Source organism: Equus caballus, chromosome 17, assembly GCF_041296265.1.
Source record: "Equus caballus isolate H_3958 breed thoroughbred chromosome 17, TB-T2T, whole genome shotgun sequence".
Taxonomy (NCBI): Eukaryota; Metazoa; Chordata; class Mammalia; order Perissodactyla; family Equidae; genus Equus; species Equus caballus.
The window spans coordinates 14996609-15024567 of record NC_091700.1 but is presented as its reverse complement, the minus strand read 5'-3'; the positions used below and the strand labels follow the sequence as shown (position 1 = coordinate 15024567).

The window sequence follows — 27959 nt, the reverse complement described above, 5'->3', positions numbered from 1 at the left end:
TGTACTCACCTCTTTTACATGTTCCTGGCTCTGCACCCTTAGTAAACCCTAACTTCTATATATATTTCTTTGTTCTGCACGTCTTGCTTGAATTATTCATTGACAAACTTAATGATTAAAAGCTACCTTAATCTCGGGTAAGACTAGGCATTCTGGGAACATTCCTCACACAGCCTCCCAACTGCTCACATGGACTTGATAATAAACACCGTCTCCCCCACAAGCCGAACACACTTTCCTTTGACAACAGAAGTGGATGCGTTTTCTTTTCTTGTTTGCAAACCCCTAATCTTGAGGGGGTTATCCATCAAGTTCCTGCTTGTTTGGTCAACACCTCCAACCCTCAGCCCATTTGCTGACACAAACAACTGGACCCAGGTCTGATCACAAGCTTCAGCTACTCCGAGTCTTCTTGGTGCTCCGTTATTCTGACGGTCCTGCCTTCTACAATCTCATAGGTGAGTCTTATAAAAGAACATTTCAAACCCATCGTGATTGATATAATTCTCTTCAGAGGAAGAAGGCATTTCCTTCAAAGGTTGTCAGTTATGTCAAAGGAAAAAGGCAAAAGGCAAAACTTTAATGGGCACCTCTAATAATTTGACCATTTGAAACAGCAGTGTGTAAACTGAGTTCAGAATCCAGATAGCTCATCTAAAGAAACGCAGTACACCTGGAAAATGCAGCCTGCAAAGCTGCTCAACACCAGCAAATTTAAGAGTTCAAACTAAGAATAGCGTATGAAAGGATGTAAATATTCCTGTCAAAGTTTAACATATTTTGATTAAACTGAAGAATGTTCATAAGCTGTGAATATACTTAGCTTAAAGTTTTGTTTTTTTTTTTAAAGATTGTCAACAGTTGTTATCTCAGTTGCCAATGTTTTTTTCTTCTTTCGCTATTTCTCCCCAAATCTCCCTGTTACATAGTTGTATATTTTTGGTTGTGGTCCTTCTAGTTGTGGCACATGGGACACCACCTCAGCGTGGCTTGATGAGCGGTGCCATGTCCAAACGAGTAAAACCCTGGGCCACCGCAGAGTAGTGCACGAACTTAACCCCTTGGCCATGGGGCCGGCCCTAAGCTTAAAACATTTTAAACAAGAGAGGCTAGGCACAGTGCATTTTTTATTCTGCATAAAGTAAAAAATATCCCCACTTCCCCTGAAAAACAATGTCATATCTAAAACACATGATAGTAAATATTAACAATTAAGACATTACATAACACTATATACATGAACATGAAGCCATATTCTTTAACTTTTCAGTATTCAAAGAATACACTGCAGCATGGAGATTATGAAAACAATGTTTTGCTTTTTCTAATTCATAGTTCTTCTGGTTGATTTACATTAGGAGGCGTTCGAGGTGAAAAGGCAATTAAGCCCCCACCAAAGGAAGCGTGCCTGGCATGGTCCTGTCACTTCTCCACCTGCGTGAAGGGATCACTGCACCCCGGGCGTGGCTAGAGAACAAAGTCAGAGAAGTCACTAAAGTAACATTCAAGTTTCACCAACTTAGTCTGCAACATTGCAAGTTAATAGTGGATTAATTAATAACATAACATTTTTGTACCTAATAAAATTATTAACATAATGATTATGCTACTTTCTAGCAGATATAATGTCAAAACTATAGCTTTTTTCATTGAAAGGGTGATTAACATGTAAATGGACTCAGCAGCACATGCAGAATGAATAAAACTGAGGCCACATCTTAAGCCACTTATGTAGAGTCCACAAATCCTAACCCATAGAGCCGCACTTAATATGCCTTTTACTAGTCGGATCCTGTGGGATCCTTTGCTCTGTTCGCCCTCCAGCCCCAGTTCAGGCTCAAGTGATGCCATGGAGCAAGTCATAATTTGGGTGTGAAAGGCACAGGGGGACCAACAAAAAACATATCAAAAAATCAAAATTCTAATACATACAGAAGTAGAAAAGAATTCACAAGGAGAGTAAATTATAAGGTACTAAGATTTATCAGCAAGATAATGTATAGATAACTGTGAAGTACTTGTAATCATATTACTAATATATGAAAAACAGAATATTGTGATTCATTAGCTTCCAGATTTACTTATAAGATCATATATTATCAGAACCTACCATTCTGAGTTCAGATCTAGGAACAAGATGAAGTCAAGTTTCTATAAATGGGCCTTATGCCGAAATGCCTGACCCTCTGGTCTCAGCCTGCGATTAAAGGCAGCTGGAACCAAGAAGGACCAGAGTGTGGGTTACAGTAACACACTTCCTTCTGCCCCGGAGACACCAGGCCACCCAGAAGCCTGAACACCAAGAAGGCATCTTTGAGAGCCAATGAAAGCCAAGATAACAGAGGTCCTGAAGGAACTGGTGGCTTCAGGAAGCCAAGCATTGGCCAGGCTTCATGAGGTTAACAACAGCTGCTGCTGTTTGATGCCACACTTGCCATAATGAATTGTTTACATTCTGAAATCAAAGATCAACAAACCAAGGCCATTCCCTGAGCCATTTTAGCAATTGCCCTGGAAAATTTCAAGGTAAGGCTGTACACCAGAGTTTCAGCCGGGCTACACATTAATATGACCTGGCACAGGTCTACCCCAGATCGCTGAACTACAACCACGTGGAAGGGCAGAAAACCAGGGCAGCAAACACTCAGTGGGCAAGAGAGCACTGCTGCATCGTGCCCATGCCAGTGGCCCTGAACACGAGGCAGACGCTCTGCCTGAGACAGGCCCAGGGTGGATCAGGGAAATGGAGCCCTGAAGTTACAACATGCTTTAGGAACATAACACATTCACATCCCTCTCCTCATAAGAGATTAAACGTGTGCCCCTGTGCCTGGACATGAGGCAACACGGGAGAGACGAGAGCGTCCACGGGAAGGCTGCCCAGAGGGCTGATGCTGGAGCTGGAGTTAGAGGCAAGAAGTCACCAAAAGTAAAGGCTGGGGGCTTCCAAATAAAATAGAACATAATTAGAGTAATCTAAGCAAATTAGAACGAAAACAACCAATGACACCTGAAGCTAGGCTAGACATCGTGTCCCCAAGCGCATGCTTCAGATGGGTGGAAACCTTGCCTTACACTTTCCTGCATCACTTAGAAACACCTGCATAACCCGGGCCACATGTTAGATATTCATGTACTCAACCGACTTGTCACAGCACATTTGACACATAAGTCACATAAGGAAATACACCTTCAGAGCTTAATACTAAAACAAACTATATTTTAAAGTATGTAAACACGAAATTTTGTTCCCATTTTGATAAAAATGAATAACAAATGGATTTCAGAGTAAAAAAATAAGATGTAAATTTTAAACTGCATTTCAATTAAAAACTGAGTATTATTCATTTTATAAAACAAGTCTAGAATATAAAAGAACTTTTCAGATTAAGTTGGAAAACTTACTGAATCAAGAAGATGGCATTCAGTCATGAGATTTTTATTATCAAATACTGCTGAAAAAAAAGAATTTTTAACTTTTTAAATATTCTCACAGTCAAGGGTTATTAGAAATGGACAAAGCTTTGAAAGATATGAGAAGTTCCATATATCAAATGCTAAGACAAAAATATAGGTCATCTTATGCTGTAACAGTTTTTCAAAATTCTCATCCTTTATTTCAGCATAAAAAGGGACTTCTCCAAGCAAATCTCATGCTTGTAACATTAAAGGTGCCCAAAAGAATCTCAATGAAGAACCCAGCTGGGGAACATGAAATGTCCGGCCAAGGTGATGTTTATTTTGCGTTAGGCACCAGCCAGAAGAGCACCACAGAGCAGCAGAAGAGAGGAGGCAGAACTATCACACGCTATATTATAACAGAAACGCAAGAGCCCTTTCCTAATGCATGACAATCACAACAAAGTAGGTAGGAGTAGGCATTAGGGAAGAAAAATTGGTCATTTGGAAGAAAGGTTTGACGATGTGTGTTGAAAAGGAGGAGAACTAATAAAACTTCAGGGAATTTCTCTAATTCTGAGTCTTCACAAACAATGAAGGATCCCAAATAGTTTGGTCTAATGTAAAATGCTACTTATATCCAACATGGATTAGTATCTGCTGTTGATTTTTTTTTTTTTTTTTTTGGTGAGGAAGATGGCTGCTGAGCCAACATCTGTGGCAATCTTCCTCCATTTTGTATATGGGATACCACTGCAGCATGGCTTGATGAACAGTGTGTAGGTCCGTGCCCAGGTTTCAAACCTGCAAACCCTGGGCCACCGAAGCGTAGTGCACAAGCCCAGCCACTATGCCACCAGGAAGGCCCAGCCCCTGTTGTTGATTTTTAATAGGTCTACCACAACCGGGGTCTACCTCAGCTGATTTCCTTGGAATATTTTGAAATTAGCACATTTACTGTTTCAAAAGTTCTGGGCAAAAGTTTTGATACAAATGAAAATAAAACCAAACCCAACTTCCATAAGCATCATTTTTAAGCACAGCCAGAGAAGTGTGATGGTTTGGTGCCTAAGCTTCCTTTGCATCTGAAATTCTCATCCAGCCTGGCACCAACCTGAAGGAAATCACCTCACTCCTCATCATCTCCCTTCCCTCTTGGGACCTGTGACCTTTCTCCCAGGACCGTGGGGTTAGGGGCTAATAACAGAAGTGAAGTCACTTAGCAAACACAGAAAAGCAACTTCAGGAGATTTGTCACTTCAAGTAATCTAATCCCATCCATCAAATGAAATCTGCAAGTGTTTGGGGGTGAGGATGTGGTCTATTTTCCAGAAATCACAGACAGCTTATATCACTTCCTGTGAAAATTTTTTCACCTGCTGTACAAGCTCCCATCCAACCCAAATACTTTTCTTAAGCAGTCTCAGCAGAAAAACTAACCTGAGAACGATTTAACGGGACTTTCGATTCTAAAAGATCCAGCGTCAAACATTATATGATCAACTTCCTTCGGCACCGCAGAGCCCACGGCCTCAGCACGCTCTCCCGGCTGCATCCTCTCTCTCACTGCCTTCTTCACAGCAGCGAGGCGACCCCCGTCTGGGATCCCAGCACCATCCTGTTTTGGTTCACTCGCTATACCTGAAACAAATTTGTCCTACAAAGAGAAATTATGACATTTACTAAAGCAACTCGTTACCATCTTATAAGAAAAATAAAGCATACCTGAAATATTTCACACATCCGTCTTATACTTATCAAGTTCCTAGTATGTGCTAAACGTGCTGGGGGTCAAAGGTAAAGGACAAAGTTCCTGCCCTCAAGGAGTTAGTCTAGGCTGTTGTCATTTAATGTAAACAAAGACAAGACCCCTCAACATGTCTAAAAACTGATGGAAACTAGAGAACGAGGCTAACTGATGGGAGGAGAGGTCAATGAATAAGAGGTCTGAGGGAATGGTTTCAAAGTACAGATAAAAGATTAGTTTGATTTTACCTGTTCAGTAATCTTAACAGTGGCCTATAAAGTAAAGTAGGAGAGGACCAGGAGGAGGGAGAAGCCAGGAAGAAATGGCGGCAGCGCCTGCAGCGTCCCCCGGGGAGACTGAGCCGGAGATGGAGCCCATCCCCGCAGCGAGGCCGGCACGGACCCCCTCCCGGTCACGGCCACTGAAGCCTCGGTGCCTGACGGCGAGGCCGACGGCCAGCAGTCCTCTCCTCAGGCCGAGCCGCCGCCGCCGCCGGGGGAGCTCGCCCGCAGCCCGGAGGCGGCGGGGCCGGGGCTGGAGGCCGAGGAGAAGCCGCCCGCCCGCCGGGTGCTGGAGCCGCGGCAGCCGCGCTCAGGAAGGGCCGACCCTCGCCTTCCCCTGCCCGCCGCCCGAGAGCCCCCGGCCCCCGAGGAGCGCCCGGAGCCGCCGCGGCCCCAGCCCGCAGCCCCGCGCTCGTGCCGCCGGCGGGCGGGACTCCGCGCTGTCGCAACTCATCCCCGCTCGGAGGTGCGGGTCACGCTGCACCCCGTCATTGAGGACGCGCGTCGTGTCGTTCCGCCTCGGGGAGAAGCTCTTCTCCGGGGTCCTCACGGATCTGTCCAAAAGATAGGAAGTGCAGAGACTCCCTTTCACGGCTCTCCATTCTGTTTCCTGTAGCAGCACACACTCCGATGGTTTGGGCCCCGTGGGACCCTTGTGACAGTATTTCCCAAAAGGGAATAGAAGGATAAACCCGAAGCTATGCAGCTTCAAAGTAACACATTCCAAGAAGGGACAGAAGTCCAGCGTGAAGCGAATGGTGCTGTTCCTGGGGATCCCCCTCCTGTCCCGCCTCCCCAGCCGAGCTTGGCTGAAAGCCTGTGGACTTCCAAACCACCTCCTCTCTTCCACGAAGGAGCACCTTATCCTCCCCCTTTGTTTATCAGGGACACATATAACCAATCAATACCTCAGCCACCTCCGTGGAAAATTAAGCGACCCAAACGAAAGATGTACAGGGAAGAACCTACTTCAATAATGAATGCTATTAAACTACGGCCCCGGCAAGTCCTGTGTGACAAATGTAAAAACAGTGTTGTTGCTGAAAAAAAGGAAATTAGAAAAGGCAGTAGTGCAAGTGACTCTTCTAAATACGAAGATAAAAAACGGAGAAATGAAAGCGTAACTACTGTGAACAAAACACTGAAAACTGACCATAAAGTGGATGGGAAAAACCAAAATGAAAGCCAGAAAAGAAACGCTGTGGTTCAGGTTTCAAATATTGCTCACAGCAGAGGCAGAGTAGTCAAAGCTTCTGCTCAGGCCAACACATCAGAAGCTCAGTTAAGTACCAGAAAAGTGCTCCAGAGTAAGAACATGGATCATGCAAAAGCTCGAGAAGTGTTGAAAATTGCCAAAGAAAAGGCACAAAAGAAGCAAAGTGAAACCTCTACGTCCAAAAATGCACATTCAAAAGTCCCTTTCACACGCCGCTATCAGAAGCCTAGCTCAGGTTCCCTTCCACCTCGGGTTCGTTTAAATTTACAAAGGTACAGGAATGAAGAAAATGACTCCTCTCTGAAGACAGGACTTGAGAAAATGCAGAGTGGCAAGATGGCACCCAAGCCCCAGGCTCGCTGCACCTCTACCCGCTCAGCAGGTGAGGCCCCTTCAGAAAATCAGAGCCCCTCAGACGGCCCTGAAGAGGCCAGCTGTGCGGTTCAGGACACAAACGAAGTGCTTGTGCCTGGTGAGTAGGAGGAACCACAGACACTGGGCAAAGAGGGCAGCAAAAGCAATATCTCTGTTTACATGACCCTAAATCAAAAGAAATCTGACTCTTCCGGTGCGTCAGTGTGTAGCATTGATAGCACGGATGAGCTGAAATCCTCCAACTCTGAGTGTAGTTCTTCTGAAAGCTTTGATTTTCCTCCAGGCAGTATGCATGCACCTTCCACCTCCTCCACTTCCTCCTCTTCAAAGGAAGAGAAAAAGCTCAGTAATTCCTTGAAAATGAAAGTCTTTTCCAAAAACGTCTCTAAATGCGTCACACCAGATGGCAGGATCATATGTGTAGGGGACATTGTTTGGGCCAAGATATATGGCTTCCCTTGGTGGCCAGCCCGTATTCTTACTATAACTGTGAGCTGGAAAGATAACGGCCTTTTAGTTCGACAGGAGGCCCGTATTTCATGGTTTGGGTCTCCAACAACATCTTTCCTTGCTCTTTCGCAACTCTCCCCCTTTTTAGAAAACTTCCAGTCATGCTTTAATAAGAAGAGAAAGAGCCTGTATCGCAAGGCTATCACAGAGGCAGCTAAGGCTGCCAAGCAGCTGACCCCTGAAGTGCGGGCTCTGTTGACACCGTTTGAAACGTGAACATGGACAGGAAGGTAGGCAAGAACCATTGGAAGGCACCACAGATCTCCTAATTTAGTTAGGAGTAACTTCTATGAAATAGCCTGGCCAAATTGGAGAGAGAAATTGCACTCAGCTGGCTGCTTTTTTTTATACTTACCTTATAGCCATTTTTAGACTGAGAAGCTTAAACTGAAGAAGCAATCAAATTTTGTCTTAAGGAAGTGAGAGTTTAGCAGTATTTTTGAGTTTTGACGTCTAAAACCATCCCAAGGCAGAGGAGCCATAGCCTCAACTGAAAATGAATCTTTTGCAGGGACTGTTAATTGCCATTTGTACCTAGTACTGTGTGTATGTGTGTATATATATGCGGACACGTACATATGTGTGTGTGTATATACACATATATATATATGATATAGCCTGTCACTATGTGACACAGGTTGCATATTCGGATTGCAGTAAGGCTGGTGAGCTAGGGGGAATAGTGTGGATATTTAATGACTACTTGCTTTTTAATTAACGAACACTTAGCCTTTCTATGTGCATAATGGTGCAAGAATGGCGCATAGGTGTCTGAAAAACTGAGATGCTTGCTATTATTCTGTTGCAGACTGGGTACCTAGCCCAGTATTTGAGACTGAGTCTGTCACAGCTGGCTAGGTTTGAATCATCACTCTCTCTCTTCCGTCCAATGGTTATTTAACAAAAACTTTCAAACTTCTGGGTTGGGAGTTTAGATAGCTTTGTCTTTGGATATGTAAATAGTTGATTGCTGAATTTGGTCAGATTTCCTGACTGGCTGTTCCTAAATTCCTAGGATACATCCTAGTAAATTACACTTTATGAATTAATTGTCATATGTGTAATTGTTGCATTTTGGATGTACCTAATTTGATAATTTTTAAAAAATATTTTCATTTAAGGTATCTGTTTGCAGGTCAGAAAATGAGAAAATGAAATTGTGTAATGCTCTGAAATGTAAAAAAACAAGCTGTAAATAAAATCAACTAAATCCAAAAAAAAAAAAAATAAAGTAGGAGAGAAACACTGGTGGTAAGGGGCAGAATTACAAGGCTCTGATATAATGCTATCTTGACACAGCCATTGTCTGCGTCGCTGGTGGTGTTATGTTCCCAGGACTAAGCACCGGATAAAAAATGCCCACAGGAGGTCCAAATGTCCCAGCATCCTTCCTGCTTAATAGACTTGAAATTCATTCAATCAATCTCGTCACTGTCCTCAGGGCCTTTGTCATTAGTAAGACATTACCAATGTCTTACTAAGACATTACTTCATTAGTAAAATAAGGAGACTTCATTAGTAAAAGAATCCTACAATAATCCTTTAATACTCTAACATCTTAAACTCCTAAGACAGAATTCAAAACAGAGTTTTTATTTAGATTACACAGCATAATAAAGTACCAGTTTAGAAACCTGATTTTACAACCAGAGGTGTTTTTCTAAAATCTAAAAGAAAAAGTGACAGGGCTCCAAGGTGGCTTGAGAAGTAGCAATCTGAACCAAAAGCTTGGAGTTAAAATATTTTAGGAAAAAAATTACTACAAATAGATAAGAATGGAATCTATCATGTCAACAAAGCCAATTTTACAGAGAAAATAGGAACTTTTCCATGATAAAATTTGGGAAGAAGAGAGAGAGTCTAAGAGTCATTGTTCCTCTTTTCTCCTTAAAAAGTTCCTTCATTTTGAAATACATCATGCACAAGAGTATAGAAAGCAGAGATGGCATAGCCTGTGGGTTAAGAACATGGGTTCTGGAGTGAGAAACCCAGCTCCACCCTGAGCACGTGCTCGAGTCTTCCTGGCCTCAGATTCCCCACCCGAGGATAACGGCACCCACCTCACAGGACTGTTGTGAGGATTAACTGAGTCAATGTGTGTGAGGGCCTGGGAAGCATAGTTGGCACATACTAAGCATTATATAAATTATTTACTACTGTTATTATTACTACAAAACAATGGTTAGGTACAGTCTAAAGAATAAAACACACTGGTACATACCACTGCTTAGCAACTCAGAAGCTCTCAGGGGGACCAAATCCAATCTCAGCCTCCACATCCCCACCCAAGAAATGAACATCCTGAATTTTGTGTTGACCTTTCCTCACTCTTTGAAGACAATCAGGACATTGTAAGTAATAGATGACACGTTTTGTGAAATGATGAAAAACCTGAAGCTAAATGTTTCTAAAGCTTAAATTCATTAAAGTAAAAGAGTCTATATTAGAAATCCACAAATTTACCTGAAACACATCTTTGCTCGTACTGCAGGCTTTCTCCCATCCACACTCCTCAAGTATGGTGAGACTGTTGAATTTGTGGCGCAGATCCTGTATCTGTTAATAAAGCACAAGTTTATCAGATTAATGCTAACCATATTAAATTCACAAACTAATGAACAAAAGTTTCCCAAAAATTGACGACTGGGACTGGTGACATAAATTTAGACTGTCATTTTCAATTTAGTATTCAAATCACTTCTTATGGTAAAATTGCTCATTGTTATTTTATGTTATAAACCTCAAAAATCTACATAAAGGATGTCATATGTGAATAACTCTCCTAAATTATTTTGATGACTAAAATGGTAGGAGAGATATCCTAAATTATACAGTGTGAACACAATCTCTCTCCCTTTTGTTGTTCTTGTTGTTTTTTTTTACAGTTTATTTATCCCTTCTCCTACTGAGGAGCATATTCGTTGCTTCCAAGTCTTGGCAATTATGAACAAAGCCGCTATAAACTTTTGTGTGCACATGTTTGTGTGGACACAGGTTTTCAGCTCATTTGGGTAAACACCAAGGAGCGTGACTGCAGCATCATATGGTAAGACTCTGTTTAGTTTTGTAAGAAACTGCCAAACTGTCTTCCAAAGTGGCTGCTCCATTTTGCACCCCCATCAGCGATGAATGAGCACTCCTGTTGCTCCACATCCTCACCAGCATCCGGTGCTGTCAGCGGTTTGGATCTTTGCCACTCTAATAAGTGTGTACTGGTGTCTCATCGTACTTTTAACTGGCAATTCTCTAAGGGCATATGATGTTGAGCATCTTATCTTTTCATACACTTACTTGCCATTCATCTGTCTTCTTTGATCAAGTGTCTGTTCAGGTCTTTTGCCCATTTTTTTTTAAAGATTTTATTTTTTTCCTTTTTCTCCCCAAAGTCCCCTGGTACATAGTTGCATATTCTTCGTTGTGGGTCCTTCTAGTAGGGGTGTGTGGGATGCCGCCTCAGCATGGTTTGATGAGCAGTTCCATGTCCACGCCCAGGACTCGAACCAACGAAACACTGGGATGCCTGCAGTGGAGTGCGCAAACTTAACCACTTGGCCACTGGGCCAGCCCCCTTTTGCCCATTTTTTTAATCAGGTTGTTTGTTTCATCATTGTTGAGTTTTAAGAGTTCTTTGTATATTTTAGAAAACAGTCCTTTATCAGATAGGTCTTTTGCAGAATTTTCCCCCAGTCTGTAGCTTGCCTTCTCTTTCTCTTGATGCAATCTCATTTTATTTTTATTTTTTTGGTGAGGAAGATCGGCTCTGACCTAACATGTGTTACCAATCCTCTTCTTTTTTGCTTGAGGAAGCCTAGCCCTGAGCTAACATCTGTCCCAATCTTCCTCTATTTTGTATGTGGGTCACCGCCACAGCATGGCTTGATGAATGGTGTAGGTCCATGCCTGGAATCAGAACCCGCAAACCCTGGGCCAATGAAGTGGAGTGTGCCAAATTTAACCACTATACCACTAGGCTTACCCTGACACAATCTCATTTTAAAGGATTCAAATAATATACATACTAGGAGGATGGGAATATATGATCCCCATCCTTCTGGTATTTCCAATCTCCTCCAAGTGGTAACCACTGTCAACAGTTGGGTAAATATGCTTTGAGTCTCCGTACTATGCATTTATACAAATAGGTACTCTCAATCTCCCTCTCTCTAAAAAGTTAAATGTCAAAAAGACTCAGGATTACACTTATGACTAATTGATTTTTAACAAAAGTGCCAATGCAATTCAATGAGGAAAGGATAGTTTTTTTCAACAAACAGTACTGGGAAAAGTGGATATCTGCAAGAAAAAACATGAATTTGGCCTCTTTCCTACACCATACACAAAAATGAACTCCAGAGCCAGCCCTGGTCAAAGTTCGGTATGCTCTGCTTTGGCAGCTCAGGTTCGGTTCCCAGGTGTGGAACCACACCACTTGCCTAGTAGTAGCCATGCTGTGGTGGCAGCTCACACAGAAGAACTAGTAGGTCTTACAACTAGAATATACAATTATGTACCGGGGCTTTGGGGAGGAGAAAAAAAAAGAGAGGAAGACTGGCAACAGGTTTGCTCAGGGCAAACCTTTCCTAGCAAAATTAATTGATCACAACTTAATTTTTTAAAAAAATGAATTCCAAATGGGCACAGACCTAAGTGAAAGAGATAAAACTTTCAGAAGAAAATATAAGATAAAATCTTTGTGACCTATGGTTAGGCAAAAAGAGTTCTTGGAAATAATGCCAAAATCACAACATTAAAAAAAATTGATAAACTGAACTTCATCAAAATTAAAAACATCTGCATTTCAAAAGATACCACTAAGAAAACTAAAGAACAAGCCACACACTGGGAGGAAATATTTGCAAATATTTCTGATAAAGGACTTGTATCCAGAATATACAAAGAACACTTACAACTCAATAATAAAAAGACAAACCCAATTAAAAATGGGCAAAAAGATTTGAATAGATATTTCACCGAAGAAGACATATGAATGTCTAATAAGCACATGAAAAGATGCTGATCATCATTACTCATTAGGGAAACATGAATCAAATCTACAATAAGATAGTTCAAACCCCACAGGATGGCTCTACTGAGAGAGACAGGAGCAAGCACTGGTGAGGATGTGGAGCAACAGGAGCTCTCACACACCCCTGTTGGGCACATGAAAGGGTGTAATCACTTTGGAAAGCAGTTTGGCAGTTTCTTAAAAAGTTAAACACAAATCTACTACATGATCCAGCCATATCTTCCCAAGTGAAAGAAAACATGCCCATATGAAGATTTGTAAGTGAATATTCATAGATTATTCGTAATTGTGAAATAGTGGAAACAGCCTATATGTCCATCAACTGGAGAATAAAGAGTGATGTCTCCATGAACTGCTACTCAGCCATGAAAGGAACAAAGTACAGGCACGCCCTGCAACACGGAGGAACCACAGAGACACCACGCCGAGGGAAAGAAGCCACATACAAAAGACCACATATTGGGTGATTCTACTGAGAATGAAACGTTCAGAAAAGGCAAATCTACAGAGACAGTAAGGAGACTCGTGGTTGCTTGGGACTGGGAGTGGCAGTGGGAACTGACTGAAAACAGGCAAGAGGCATCTTTCTGTGGTGATGAAAATGTTCTAAGTTTGGATTGCAGCGATGGTTGCACAACTCTGTAAATTTACTAAACATCATTGACTTTTACACTTAGAATGGGCACATTTTATAATACGTAGATTATTTATTCTCAGTACAGCTCTTCAAAATAAATAAAAGCCCCAGGAGCCAATTTGAAGAGGCTCCCACTGGCCAAAGCTGGGAAATGAGCATCACTAAGGATAATGACTGTAAACGATGCCAACACAAATACTTTTAAATCCATAAAATAATTATGATACTAAGAAAGACAAAATTATTTGGTCACCATTGAAGGATGCTAGTGAACCAACTCATTATTATGTCAACTGGTCATAAAGTAATGCTGACATTATTCTGACTCCATAAACACTATTCACTTCTGGGCCATATAATTACCAGGATATTGTGTTTCTTCACATTTTTCTCTAGACTTCATCATTGCTTTGCTTTTTGTTTGCTTAGTTTTTTAATGTATCTATCATCAATTTGCCTCTAAACTCGGCACAGTGTGTATAAATCCCCTCTTAATACAACTAGAAAAGCGAACCAATCGGGTATTCTATTCCATTCAGCCTCAGAGACAGCATCTTGCCGAGCCCCAGCCTCCTGCTCCAGTCTGAACTGAACGGCTGCTTCCTAAGCCCGCTGCCCACCCTCTTTACTCACCTCAGCCACAATTCCCTTAGACTTTTTGGGGATCTGTCCCAGCTCCTTCCCCTTTCTTGGCTTACTCCCTCATTTTTGTGAGGGCCGTTTTCAATTTCCTGAGAAAGGGTGCATGGGAGGTAAAGTTTCAGACTGTGTGTGTCTGAAGCATGCCTTTCTACCCTCAAGCGTGACTGGCTGGGTATACAACGCCAGGCTGAGTGCTCTTTTCCCTGAGAAGTTTGAGGCCATTGTTCTCCCAGCTTTCGATGTCGATGTTGAGAAATCTAGGGCTATTCTGATTTTTGACCCTTTGGATGAAACTTGTTTTGCTCTCTGGAAGTTTCTAGATGTCTCTCCTCACCCCAAGAGTTGTACAATTATATTTCATTGTGCATTGGTGTGCGTCTACTCTGACTCACAGTGCTAGGCACTCAATGGGCTCCTTCAATCTGGAATTCAGGTCCTCCACTTCTCGAAAAATGTCAAACTATTTCATTGATCATTTCCTCTCCGCTATTTTTTCTGTTCTCTTTTTCTGGAATTCCTATTATTTGGATATTATACTTCCTAGACTGGTCCCCTTAATATTCTTATCTAGTCTCTCCTATTTTCTCTCTCTTTTTGCTCTAATTTATGGGAGATCTCAGCTTCATATTCCATCTTTCTAGTGAATCTTACATTTGTGCTCTTATAGTTTTTAACTTCAAAGAGCTCTTGTTGTCGTTCTCTGAATGTTCTTTTTTTCATAGCTGTTCTTATTTGGCAGAAAAAATGCCTGGTCTCTTTGAGCATATTAACACTTGCTTTTAAAGTTCCTTCTCCTGGATCAGCCCACGGCCTCATCCAGACAGCTTCCTTCCTGTGCTGCTGCGGCCCCTTCTTCCAGGTTTCAGGCTGTCTGCAAATGTCTCACAGTTCTTGGCCACTGGTTCTTGAAATAGTATTTTATATGCTTATTTCTAAAATAAGCTCAAAAAGCCAGAAAGTGTCATCTCCTCCCAACCTTCACTGATCTTCCTAGTAACTGCCTCTATCAGCACTTTCTACACCAGATTGGAATGACGTGCTATGTCTGACTCTGATAAAACTATAAACTCCTCTGGGGTAGAGAATGTGCCTTATTTGTCAGCTCCTCGTCCAATGCCTGGCACACAGCAGGGACAATAACTGCTGGATGGACCCAGCTACTGAAGACTCGTCCTCATTTTCTCACATGTGGAATAATCACAGACTAGGCAACAGCTGAATAGAATCTCAATTTCCAACCCTGATAGAAATTATCCTGACAGTATGCGGGAGGAGGGGACAGCAGCCATAAAATTTAGACAGTGCTTTACAGTTTGTAAAGGGACTAATATCTCATTTAATACTACAGATACCTAAGCAGCCTCTACTACTCCCATTTTACTACTGTTGCCTCACTTCCAAAAACATGCTACTCGAAAGTTAATCCATTCCAAATCCTGACCACAAACCTGAAAGCTGGCCATGTCCCAGAATCCATCCAGGTCTGCACAGGTGGTATCCTTTTCGCTTTGTTTGTATTCCAAGTTGTCCACCAGTTCTTCAAACTGTTTGAATATTTCTGCCTTAAGGAGCCTTTTTTGACCAGCTGCGAGGGGAATGAGATCTTCTGCTAAGGGAAAGATGAGATTTTCAAAAGCGAGAGAACAAAACAGGACCTTGATCGCAAGTCAGCCAGCTGATAGGACGACCTCACCCCAAATATCCTGGGGCTTCCAGAATCAAACTCTTACCTTAAAGCAAAACAAAAAAACATCGACTACAAAACTTTGTCATACAAATACTGAGCATTAACTGTCTGCTGCTGTTCCCACTAAAACGTAGCCATATTCATTCTCATATATGTTGCTACATAGTAAACAGCATTCTGCTCACCTTGTATTTTACAAGAATTCAACCTCAAACAGCTCACTGTACATCAGCATCTAAGGACTTCACACGGCACACAAGTGATTTTTTCTAAAAAGCTTCTCCAAATAAGATTAAGGAAATATCAGAAAATTTGTTCCATATTTATTTAGGTCATTTTCATTCAGAAAATATTTTGCATAATTAAACAATACTACATATAGATGTCACTCAAAAAGTCATAAAAAAAAATCTAATAATAAAATAGGCAAACGTTTAACTCCCAGGAATGATGGCTAACATTCTAATTACTTACACCTTATAAGTCATCTACCATTTTAGCACAGAGATACTAGTGAACATATGTTGAGATATGAAAATTCTTGCTATTTTGAATAACAAAACTATAAAGTTCAGCAACACTAGATTTTTGTTTCAGGTAAATGTAAACATATTAAAATAAACAATGCGGAGCCAGCCTGGTGGCCAAGTGGTTGGGTCCATGCACTCACCTTGAGCGGCCCAGGGTTCGCTGGTTCAGATCCTGGACACGGACCTACACACCGCTCATCAGGCCATGCTGTGGTGGCATCCCACACAGAAGAACTAGAATGACCTACAACTAGTATATACAGCTATATGTCGGGGCTTTGGGGAGAGGGAAAAAAAGGAGGAAGACTGGCAACAGATGTTAGCTCAGGGCCGATCTTCCTAAATACATACATAAATAAAATAAAATAAACAAAGCTAAGACAAAAAACATAAATGTTCCCTCCCCTTTATTTGGAATATATGCTTCAAGCTTCCTTTCCCACTCAAGGCAGTCGGTCAGTATTAATTCCTCTCTTTCATATTGGAGAATCTTTCTAAAATTATGACATATGTTTCAGTTTTACAAATGTTTCTCAAACTAATATCTAAGTATTAGCAATATGACACTTGTACAATAGTAATTTTCCAGAGCTGATGCTTATTTTATGAACTGTGATATATTAAAATCCATAAATACAAGTTGATATCCTATATATGTCCATCTTTCTACACCTAAAACTTATGTGGATGGTTAACGCCAAGAGCCACTCTCCAAGCTAATATTTCTAGTTCTTTCTGTTCTTATTTATCACAGATGAAACAGAAAGAACCAGACATGCCTGAGTTCTGTCTTTGGTTCTGGTATTGCCCATGGAACTAAGACCAACCCAACTCCCCAGAGTAAGTTGAAGCTAAACCCTGTAAGTCTGGAATTACAGTGTTAGGGCCTCACAGATTCTAATCAGTAGGTTTTGCTTGTCCAAGCGCAGTAGTTCTCAACACGGGTCAATTTTGCCCCCCAGGGGACATCTGGCAGTGTCTAGAGCACCTTTGTCACAAACCAGAGGAGTGCTACTGGTCTGGGATGTTACACAACATCCTGCGATGCAGAGGACGGCCCCACAACAACAATTATCCAATCTGAGTGTCAGTAGTGCCAGGCGAGAAACCCCGGCCCAAGATAAATTGAATCTGTCTCTTTATAAAAAGCATCTTAGCAGGAGAAACTGAGGATAGTTTTTTTCTTAGAAGAAAAATTTAGCTGTTTATATCTAATGAGAACTTAATTAATGAGAGAGGAGACTTGGCTTAGATCCGACATTATTTAGTTGGGTAAATTGTTTATTATCTCAATGTCTCAGTCCAACAACACAGTGGACTAGCTCATCTTTAAAATCCCTTACAATCATAAAACCTTATGTTCTACAAACAACTGAAGTGGCTCTGAAATATACTCATTCAGGATAGAACAAATGAGTATTAAAACTATAGGAAGGTAATATTTCTCCTCTATTTGATTGTCAAAGACCAAAGAAGTGGTTAGGACTGCATTGGAAAAGGTGTGAGAATTTTCTTGCTACATGCACTAAAGGACATAGTATGTCATCATTTCCTGTGTGATGTGGAGTGTTGGGGCCTTTCTCCAGATGCAGTCCTCTGATCTGTGACCAAGGCATTTAGGTGACATGGCATTTAGGTTCCCAAACAGGAACTCTAATTTTCAGTCTTCATAGTTGGAGAAACATAATCCTATTTCATGATTTAGTGGGCCAAGGAGCCTCCAATCATCTCCCTCTATCCTTCTTTTACAAAATAAACATTAACTTAGTTTCTTTGTTTGAGAAAAAGAAAAGGTATGATAAAATAGGAACTCCCATATTTTGCTGAGGGAATGTAAATTGAGGTCTTTATTTATTTGCACAGGAGAGGATTGAAAAGCATCCAAGCTTGTTCTTTGCAGGCTTGACAGTAATACTACCAGACTGAACTCAATGGAAACAACCAGAATAGGGGCCTACTAAGTAAATCGTGGTGTATCCATACAATTGGATACTATGCGGCCATTAAAACACACAAAAAAACAGCATGAGAAAGTTCTTAAGGTACTAAAATGGAATATCTCCTCCATTTAACATTAAATGAAAAGAGAATAGTATACTTCTGCTTACATTTAAAAAATGTTTATCTACATATGCATTATGTATCTCTGGAAAAATTCACAAGAAATGAGTAACACTTGCCTCTGTGGAAGGTTCGAACTGTAGGGTTGGGAGCACAGTTGGAAAAAGGGTTTCTCACTTGTACCTCTTTTTATCTTTTAAGTTAGGAACCACAAGAATGTACTAGCCATTGAAAAAAATTTAATTTAAAAGATAAATAAAAATCACTCAATGTCAGTTTCCTCCTAATTCATCTACGTATTATATTAAGGTTCAAATAGTTTAATTTTGGTTTTAAATGTCTAGACATTAATACAAAATGCTTACACTGGGAACAAATGCACAGACCTGAAATGCAGCACATGTCGCTGCTGAGATGTCTGATCCTCATCTATTTCAAGTGTTGGGACTTCTTTTATTGGAAAGCAATGTAAATTTTCAGTAGTAGTTTCATTTTTATTTAAGACACGATCTATAGATTAAAGAAAACATTACATATACATTTCAAAGCAGCAACTCCTATGACATCCCCCACAAGACAAATTCCTTAAATCCTTCAATTTTTTCAACATTGAAATTGAAATTTTTAAATAAATTTAAAATTTAAATAAAATTTTATTTCTGCTTCAATGATTTCATTCATCAGATCTCCTTTTACAGTGTCGCTCAACGTTCTTCATCTCTTCAAATTTACATTTCGGTCCCCCTCTCAGTCTGTAGTCCTCATTCCAGCTCTGTCTCCAGATAGCCCTCCCCATGCTTTTCCGTTTCTTCTGACCCTGAGATCACACCCTGAGCTACATGGTGAGACATATGGTGAAAAGGGCTCGAAATGATCTCTGATAAATCATAACCCAGAGAAACAAGTAAAAAATTCATGAAAATACCATACCTGTGCTCTCAACTGTCAGAGAACTCAAAGGACGTCGTAATTCATCGGAATCTTAATGTACTGAAGTTTTACTTTTGCGTGCCAACATTTCTTTTGTTACTTCTGGAGCCTCATCACTAAACAAGAGCAAAAATACACTTCATGAAACATGAACCCCATATATCTCATTGAAGGATTTCAAAATTATGTTGTTTTTTAAAAACATGGGATAAAATAGAAATATGTTTGTTTTTTAAAACTTGTCTAATCTGGAGGGGAAAACCGTAAACACCTCCAGTGGGAAGGCCCGTCTCTGCTCCCTGCGATGAGATCCACAGATGCGAAGACCTCTCAACTGGACATACACACTTAGGAGTCTCAGATGCCGCAGAGCAGTTCCCAGTCAATCTGCCGCCAGCCGGCCTTTGGAAAGCAACCTTGCCATTTCTTTTAAAGATTCAAACTGATTTTTTCTCCCCACTTTACAGGTTAATCATTTTGTCTTTTGAGATAGCTTTTATAAAGTAATACTCAGTAAAAAAAAGACAAACAAAAAAATCCAAACCATGTCTGAACTACAGTATAGCAATTTCTTCTTTCTAAAAATTTATTTCTAAGTGTTACAATTAAGTCACTTCTTAAAAGCAAAAAAAAACCAAATTGAATCATGAAAATAATAATGCACAGAAAATATCAAACCTGTCAAATACATTATTGTAGCCTTCTGAAAAATTTTTTGGAAAGGTCAAATTTTCACGATTTATAATGAACATAGTTTACTAACTAAATGACTTAAAAAGCACAGGCCAAATCTAAGAAAGGCATTCGTCATGCATCTCAGCAAGGAATTCATTAATAACATCTCATTCTTACACTTCTGTTTTTAAAGAGATGCAGCTGTAACTGGCTGTCAAAGTAGCGGTACTTGTTGGAGTCCTAGGTGTTACGTCACAACTCTTCAGACCATCTGGCGGCCGAAACAGAAAATCTACTGGTGCGAAGGATGGCCTCCCTTTCATTTTTGCAGGATTTGTCTTACGTAACGTTTCCACTTTTGATAAGACTCCATCTGTATCCCTTCCGTTTGTCACACTGATTTGTGATTCCAAAGTATTTACTTCACTATCAACTTTAAAAGAAACGACCTGGATGTGAATAAACAGAACAGAGTGAGAGTCTCTCTTCTGGGGATATATTCCCCCAATGTTTTAGGCCCGAAAATGTGAAAGTTAAGAGATATGTCCCATGTACATAATTTAAGAAACAAAAACAAATACAATTAAATGTTTACATGGAGTCAGAAGACCAGCTACATAAACCATTGCTATGGTCCAGAAAGAGGGAGAACCAATCCATATTAAAAAAACTATATAATAGGTTTTAGGTATTACCAAAAATTAAAATATGTGAAAACTAAGGTGGAAAAATTCACTCACCTAACAAATACATATCTTTTTACTTAAATTATGTTGATAATTACAAAGGTTTGAGAATCAGAAATCCAATGTTTATTGGATTACTACTATTGTCAAGGACAAAATCCTTTTTTTAATAACTTTGGATTATTATAAATAACTTCATCATATGAGCAAAACCATTTTTCAATGTGACACAGTAAGATTAACCATATAAAATGTGAAGCGTATTTTCTTTTTCAAGTCAATTTGTTATTTGGTATTTTTTTACTGCAATATAATTGGCATACAACATTACATTAGTTTCAGGTATACAACATAATGATTCAATATTTGTATATTGTGCAGTGATCACCCCAGTAAGTTTAGTTAACATCCATCACCATGCACAGTTACGAATTTTGTTTTCTTGTGATGAGAACTTTTAAGATCTACTCTTAGCAACTTTCAAATATACAACATTATTAACTGTAGTCACCATGCAGTACATTACATTCTCTACTTACTTATTTTATAACTGGGAGTTTGTACCTTTCGACCACCTTTGCCAATTTAACCCACCCATTTCAACAGAATTTTTAGAGGTTTCTACGTCTCTGAGTTTTAATGAGATATGAATTGAAAGCAGAGTATTTCTACTCGGACGAGAGTTTAAGGGTAACACTGTCCCTGAGGCCTGTGTGGCTGCAAAGGTAGACACTAGTGATAATCCTTAAGGAGAAAACCAACCTTGAGGGAGGAGTGTGAGGTCCAGCTGCTCGCCTGTGAAGATCACCCTGTACTGCCTTCCTTGGAGGATCGATGTCTGATTTTTGGTAAGAATTTAGCCAGGTTTCTTACGCTTTGGCATAACTTTTTTTTTTTTTTAAGGCTAAGGAATTGTAGCATGGATTATAAATTAAGGGACTGGGTCCTTGAAATGGTGGCTCTTTTTGAAGACTCTACCAGGCACTACGCTAGATGCTGTCAGAAACGTCAGGTGATTTAATTCTTGAAACTACTCTATGTAGATATTACATGTTACAGCTGGGAGAACAAACTCATAACTTCCCCAAGATTATATAGCCAATTGGAAGTGAGACAATAGGCAAACTCAGGCCTAGCTGAATCCAGAGTCAACGCATTTCACCCACTGCACCCGTCTCCTAGCCGATGCTCACATAAAGGTTTCCGTCAGCTGTGTTTTTATTTTCTCTCTTCTGTTAACCAAACTACACATTCTCTACCTATAAGGTTTTGAAGATGAGACACCTCATAAACCCTAACAGTAAACCCTCTTGATGCTTCCTTGTGCTTCAAGAGGTTTTCACACACGTGGAGGTTACCCTCTTGAAGCAGTTCTGTAAGCTTAATTTCAGCTTCATGAAAATCGCAATGAGATTTTCCAAATGTCTAGACATAAACAGATACTTACACTCTACCTTGCCTGGTTCTTCTTCGATCTTTTCGGCACGCCTTCCTTGATTGGGTACTTTTCTTTCTGTTTCATTATCTAAAATAAAAATGACATAACAGATCCATTTTGACTAGATAGAAAATTCTGCATTAAAAGTACTAGGTAAGGAGCCGGTCCAGTGGCATAGCAGCTGAGTTCATACACTCCACTTCGGTGGCCCAGGGTTTGCTGGTTCAGATCCTGGGCATGGACCTCTGCACTGCTTATCAAGCCATGCTGTGGCAGGTGTCCCACATATAAACTAGAGGAAGATGGGCACAGATGTTATCTCAAGGCCAATCCTCCTCAAAAAAATAAAAACGTCCTAGGTAATTTGGGAAAGACAAAAAGGCAACAATACGAATCTATGCCTTATAGGATTTTATGATTAAAAGTCATTTTAAAATATCCTATTTAAAAACGATAAAAACAGATATAACTTCCTGCCAAGTATAGGATATCTGTTTTCAAAACAAAAGGTGCTAATGTATTTTACCTTTTGCCTCTGACTATCAAATGCATATTTATTATAGAAAATCAGGAAAAGAAAAGCATAAAAACAATGCAAAAAAAAAATCACCCCAGAGGGGCAGGCCCCGCTGCGCAGCAGGTAAGTTCACACTGCTGCTTTGGCAGCCCAGGCATTCAGATCCCGGTGAGGACCTACCCACTGCTTGTCAAAACCATGCTGTGGCGGGTGTCCCACATATAAAGCAGAGGAAGATGGGCACGGATGTTAGCTCTGAGCCACTCTTCCTCAGCAAGAAAGAAGAGGATTAGCAGCAGATGTTAGCTCAGGGCTAATCTTCCTCAAAAAATAAACAAATAAAAATCACTCAAGATGACATTATTCAGAAATCATCACTGCTGACACTTCAGGGTATGCTTTTTCAGTTTTTTCCTATGTTCACATATTCACATACATATTTTAGAATTGTGATCACACTGTTCAGAATTTGACCTGTTTTCTTTGCCCACTTAATATATCCTGAACCATGTCATGAAGTGTCTTTCACAGGATCGTTCTTAAACGGTACACTGTATTCCACCAAACAAATGGGCTGTAATTTACTGGGGCCATTAATCTTCACTTTGTGGCGCTGCCCACCGATGCACATACTCCACCGCTTGAGCGCCCACTGTGTGCTAACTGGATGGTGGGGCACTGAACCTGTCTTCGGGACCTGGAATCTCCCGTTTCCTCCTCGCCTCCTCAAAGACGTACACGATGACTTTAAAAACTGAACACGAAAAACCTCAGGGACCACAGCATTCTACTTCAGCCACTGATGAAGGAACAGTTCTCACCACGCGCCGCTCGCGTGGCCGGCGCAGCGGAGGCTGCTCCCGCGGAGGCTGCACTGGCGGCGCCTGCCCCCGAGGTCTGCTTCGCTCTTTGAGTCATCGACCGAGTGGTTCTCACGCACGTGGGCATTGCAGGCTGCCCTGCTGCGGGAACTACGAAATTAAATGCTTTCGGCAATTACTCAAGCATTGTTGCGGCAACATCAGAGCTTATAATAATTGCTAACACCCCTACCTTTTTTCTCGTTGGACACTTTCTTTTCAGAAGTTTGTCTTTGACCAGATCATGTTGCTTGAACATCACTCCTATTAATGATCTATTTAAAAGATTAGGTGGTACGTGATTTAATTGCTTAATGAATCAAATTACCACATTTTCAATCCGTATTTTGACCCCTCATCTGAAATCTGACTATTGTAAAGGACCCAGCAAAAAATCCACCACCCCAAATAAGATGAGATGAAAAAAGTTTTCCATTATATAGATTTCCTTACAAGCTTTTTGTAGAATCCTAGAATTTTGAAAATGCTAATAGCCTAAGCTATTCAAAATAGCTGACTATAATCTTCTGAGAGTCCTTAAACATACCAGCATGTTTTCGCTTAAAAACTTTTGAATTTTGTCTGGAAAAATCTTCTCCTGGATAGAAAACTCTTCCCACAGTGCACTCTCCAACTTCCTTGGAGACTTCATTCAAAATGCCACTGTCTCAGCGAGGCCCCATCAGAAGCTCACCCTGTACCAGCTTCAATACTCCCCATCTGCCTTCTCTTTTTTTTTTATTTCCCGCATAATACTAATGACCATCACATACTATGTATTTTTCTTTTCATTGCCTATCTCAGATGTAAGCTCCATGAAAACAGGGAAGGTTGCTTTATTCATTACTATATCCTAGAGACTAGAGGAACATGGTAGTGACTCAATTTATTGAATACATGAAACAGAGCCTTCTCACCTGATAAAGAGACATGCTATTTACCTCCTTGCCCACTTCACTTTATTTTAGTAATCGTCCTATTAACTTCGTTCATAATGGTGTTCTGAAGACCCATAAGTTTATCCCCCACCCTACGTGCTTTATATCCCTATCTGCATTTTATAATGACATGGATGCATAATAGAGCCCAGTAAACAAACAGAGTGACACACAGAGTTGGTATAGATCTCATAAGGGATGTTTGGCAATGAATATTTCAAGTGAGTACTTACTTAGCATCTAGCCAAAACTGCTCTATGTCACCATACCAATAACAGGGAGTTTGGTACTGTTAACTCTAGGAAAATAATCACTCTGATTGAAGCTGATAATAGATTTAAAATGAATTTACTTACTCTGAGAAAAGGAGCATGATTCATCATTTTAGTAACAATTATCTCCTATCAACTACACCCTAGTCAGCTCCATTTGGGCTTTGGCCTTTGACCTGGCAATCCATACAAGATGGAACAGCATTAAAACAATCAAAAGAAGATAAAGTTAAAAAAAGGAACTGCCATAATTTACTTCCATGTCTCATTACAAAATAAAGTTTCCATTTTAAAGTTAAATTTTACCCATAGCCATCTAACCCTTATTCATTTATGGCAAAAAGATACTTGCCAAAAAGATACTTGCTAACTTAAATTACTCTCTTTTCTGGTTCTGGTTTGATTTAAATTATGCTTAAAAGCCTCAAAACGTACTCATATTTCTCAGTGAGCACAAAGGAGAAATTTCATACTATGTTTTCCAGGTATTAGAATCCTTGTTAATATGATGAACTGGAAATATTTGGAAGGGGTCGATGAAGAGACTAGAGTATTAAGATCTCTTCTCTCCTGTTTATGAAAAGATACTGCACAGCTTACTTTCTTAGCTTTGACAGTTTGCCTTCAAATCCAATGATTATGCACTTCTCCTCTGTCCTTAAGAAAATGGAGACCTGATCAGAAAGCAAGGAAGAAATCCAGCAAGAGAAGGATTGATTAAAAGTGATAAGATATTTATCAACTCTAAAATTCCTGAAGAAGCACAACCAGACTTCTCCTCTAGATTAGGAGCCACTTGCTTCTCCAAATCTCAGGGAAGATCTAGTGCTGAAGAAACGAGGCACAAAGTAAACAATATTCAGCGATGGCTATTGTCTAAGTAGAATAAAAAACTACTGGTGAATCGTGTTATTTAACACAACAATGTGTGTCTTTTTCCCCCCTACATATAACACTTTGTAAATAGCTGTTTACAGTTTAGACCAATGACTGGTGCCTTACATACTCTTGAGAAGCCAGATTAAATTCAGCCCCTTCCAAGAGGTCTTCTCTGATGTTCCTCCAAACAGAAACAATCTCGCCCTCCTCGAACACATACACACCATATTTTTCTGTATCTTTCCACCTTGAGCTACATTCTACTACTTTTGGTCACTTCCATGTTATCCTAAGGTCACACGCAGAGTAATCAAAGGTCTCTCAAATAAATCAATGACATTCCTGAAGCAAACAAAAACAGGCGATATCTTGAGCTTTTATGTTATTCACTTCTTATTTAAATCAGGAATGAATACACAGCCAACAAGAGACTACCTTGAAAAGAGCAAATCACCAGTGACTACCTAATTTACAAATCCAGCTGCCTGTGTTCAAACTTCATCCCTCTTGACTCATGGATCATTCTCTTCTTTAGATCACCCCTCCTCCAGCTTCTGTCCTGTTTTAGCTCTCCTGCCAATCTGACCTATCACTGGTACCTGACTTCTGCCCACTTGAAGGTGCTCTCTAGACCTCACTCTTTCACAATGTGTATATCTTTACTGGAGTGGTCTCATTTAGCCCTAGAGCTTAAACCCCCATCCATACTCCCAATATCATATCCTAAATCCACCACTCAGCATGGATCTCCGTCCTGATTTTCAAATTTTTATTCCCAACTGCCTGTTATCCAGATGGCCCAAATGAGCTTTAAAAAAAGCAGAAAAAGCATTATCAATATGCACCCACTTAGGCATATTCCTTTTCCTGCCTTCCACACCTCTTTTAGCGGCAGCACAATTTATATGGTTGCTCAAACTAATTTATCTTCAGAATCATCTTATCTCCGACTCTTCAATTTCCTTCACCCCTCACCATCTGCTTGGTCCCCGTCAATTTCTCTCCTGAGATGTCTCACACCTGTTTCTTCCTTTAAGCCCACTGCCCCAGTCCCCTTATCCTGTCTCACCTACTCTATCACGACAGTCTCACTACAGTCTTCCTACCTATAAGTTCTTCCCCTTCCAGACTACGATCTTCCAGGCAAGGGTAATCTTCCTGAATTATTAATCTGATCATGGTACAAGCTCATGTATAAGCCTCTCTTGACTCTGCGCATCCGACAGGATGGACGCCAAATCCTTCACCCGGCCTTCCCCGTCCAGCCCGGCTCTGACTGCTTTGCTAGTTTTATCCCGTGTCAACCTACCTATGGCTGCACCGAGAGACCTGATCTTTATCTTCTGAACTATTAGTATGTCCTTCCCGGCTCCTGCCAACTAGCTAAGTGAATAAAGGGACTACAGGGAAAGGGTTATTTTAGTCATTTAAACTCTCAAAGAATCGCTTCTTGGCCTCTTGGCTAAGATCAAGTATAATCTCTTAAAGAAAAGTCTGGTTAAGAACTATTCCTGAATATCAAGTTATGATACTAAATTTACCTTTTTTGGTTGGTGTGCTGGTATTGATGAAAGAAAAATAGGCTTATTGGGTCAATAAACACCCACTATAAACGGTTGTCGCTGAGGTTTCTCTCTTAATTTTTTTAGTCGCTTTTCCTCTAGGTATTTCCGGAGCATTTGTCTTCGTTGATCACTTAGAAGAGAGACTTCGCTGATCCTAAGCAGGGGGGAAAATAGCATATAAAATGTTCAAATAAAAAGTTATCCAAATGTCTAATATGCCATTGTCTAACTTCAACAGCTGCTAAGCAATACTTTCAGTAACTTCGTATTGATTCCTTAGCACGCTAACCACACAAGTCATTTCAACCCCTATTCTTTTAAAGTTTCTCTTCCTTTTGCCTTCTCTTGTTCACATATTAACAGCTTGTCATGTACTAGGCATGCATTACTTCACTTTTAAATTAATTAACTTCTATGATCACCCACCTCCAAGCTGACCTCCAACAATTCTCACCTCCTGGTAGTCACGCCCTTGTGTTGTCCCCTCCACACAGAATAGGGCTGAGCTGTGTCACCAAGAAAAGTGTGGGAATGATGGAGTGTGGCTTCCAAGACTGTATCATTAAAGACAGTGCAGCTTGGCCCTGCTCTCTCTCAGATCACTTGCGCTGGGGAAGTCAGTGGCCACGTGGAGCCTTAAGGAGACTCAAGCAGCCCTATGGAGACGCCACACGATGAAGAACTAAGGCCTCCTGCCAAAAGCCAGCATCCACTTGCCAGTCATGTGAGTGAGTCATCTTGGAAACAGCTCCTCCAGCCTCAGTCAAGCTTCAGAGGCATCCCTGGATGACACCTTGACTGCAACCTGCAGAACCACCCGGCTGAGCAGCACCCAAATTCCTGACCCACAAAAACTGTATGAAATAATAAATGCTTGTTGTTTTAAACCATTAAGTTTTGGGGTAACTAACACAATTTTTCCTTTGAGATTAAGGCTAGTTGTCAGATTCCTTACCTCTCACCTATGATTCTCAACTCAGGTTTCTACTATGTATTCTCATGTTTATTTAAACTTGTTTAAAAAATATGAGCAGCTACTATGTACCAGACATTTTTAGGAAGTAAGAATAAGAGAATTTCTGCCCCTG

General features: G+C 40.6%; 1 protein-coding gene and 2 pseudogenes across 10 annotated transcripts; 2 read left to right on the top strand and 1 right to left on the bottom strand.

Annotated features, from left to right (window-relative positions):
- Positions 1 to 1109: 1109 nt before the first annotated feature.
- LOC138918310 (disks large-associated protein 5-like) lies at positions 1110 to 27959 on the bottom strand. Of its 10 annotated transcripts, XM_070239315.1 has the most exons (13): positions 27326 to 27959; positions 26848 to 27025; positions 23411 to 23492; positions 23179 to 23328; positions 21850 to 21927; positions 19894 to 20165; positions 19042 to 19157; positions 18498 to 18621; positions 15282 to 15439; positions 9992 to 10084; positions 4840 to 5056; positions 3406 to 3455; positions 1110 to 1467 (listed from the first exon to the last, which is right to left on the bottom strand). In XM_070239315.1, exons 8-13 carry the CDS (start codon positions 18538 to 18540, stop codon positions 1423 to 1425), a joined length of 606 nt encoding a protein of 201 aa, XP_070095416.1. In that variant the 5' UTR covers positions 18541 to 18621; positions 19042 to 19157; positions 19894 to 20165; positions 21850 to 21927; positions 23179 to 23328; positions 23411 to 23492; positions 26848 to 27025; positions 27326 to 27959; the 3' UTR covers positions 1110 to 1422. The 10 variants fall into 10 exon arrangements, with proteins under 10 accessions (XP_070095416.1, XP_070095417.1, XP_070095414.1 ...); XM_070239316.1 differs by lacking the exons at positions 23179 to 23328; positions 23411 to 23492; XM_070239313.1 differs by lacking the exons at positions 26848 to 27025; positions 27326 to 27959 and having other exon boundaries at positions 23411 to 23778.
- LOC138918584 (PWWP domain-containing protein 2A pseudogene) lies at positions 5469 to 6119 on the top strand (annotated as a pseudogene).
- On the top strand, positions 5796 to 10373 carry LOC138918309 (PWWP domain-containing protein 2A pseudogene; annotated as a pseudogene).

Bases quoted from the DNA above. Each gene is read 5' to 3' on its own strand.
- LOC138918310 (XM_070239315.1), bottom strand. From the start codon at position 18,540: ATGAGGATCAGACATCTCAGCAGCGACATGTGCTGCATTTCAG. The intron at 15,440-18,497 runs GTCTGTGCATTT...TTCCCTTAGCAG, and splicing joins CGACATGTGCTGCATTTCAG to AAGATCTCATTCCCCTCGCA. The intron at 5,057-9,991 runs GTAAATTTGTGG...TTCTCTTTGTAG, and splicing joins CGAGCAAAGATGTGTTTCAG to GACAAATTTGTTTCAGGTAT.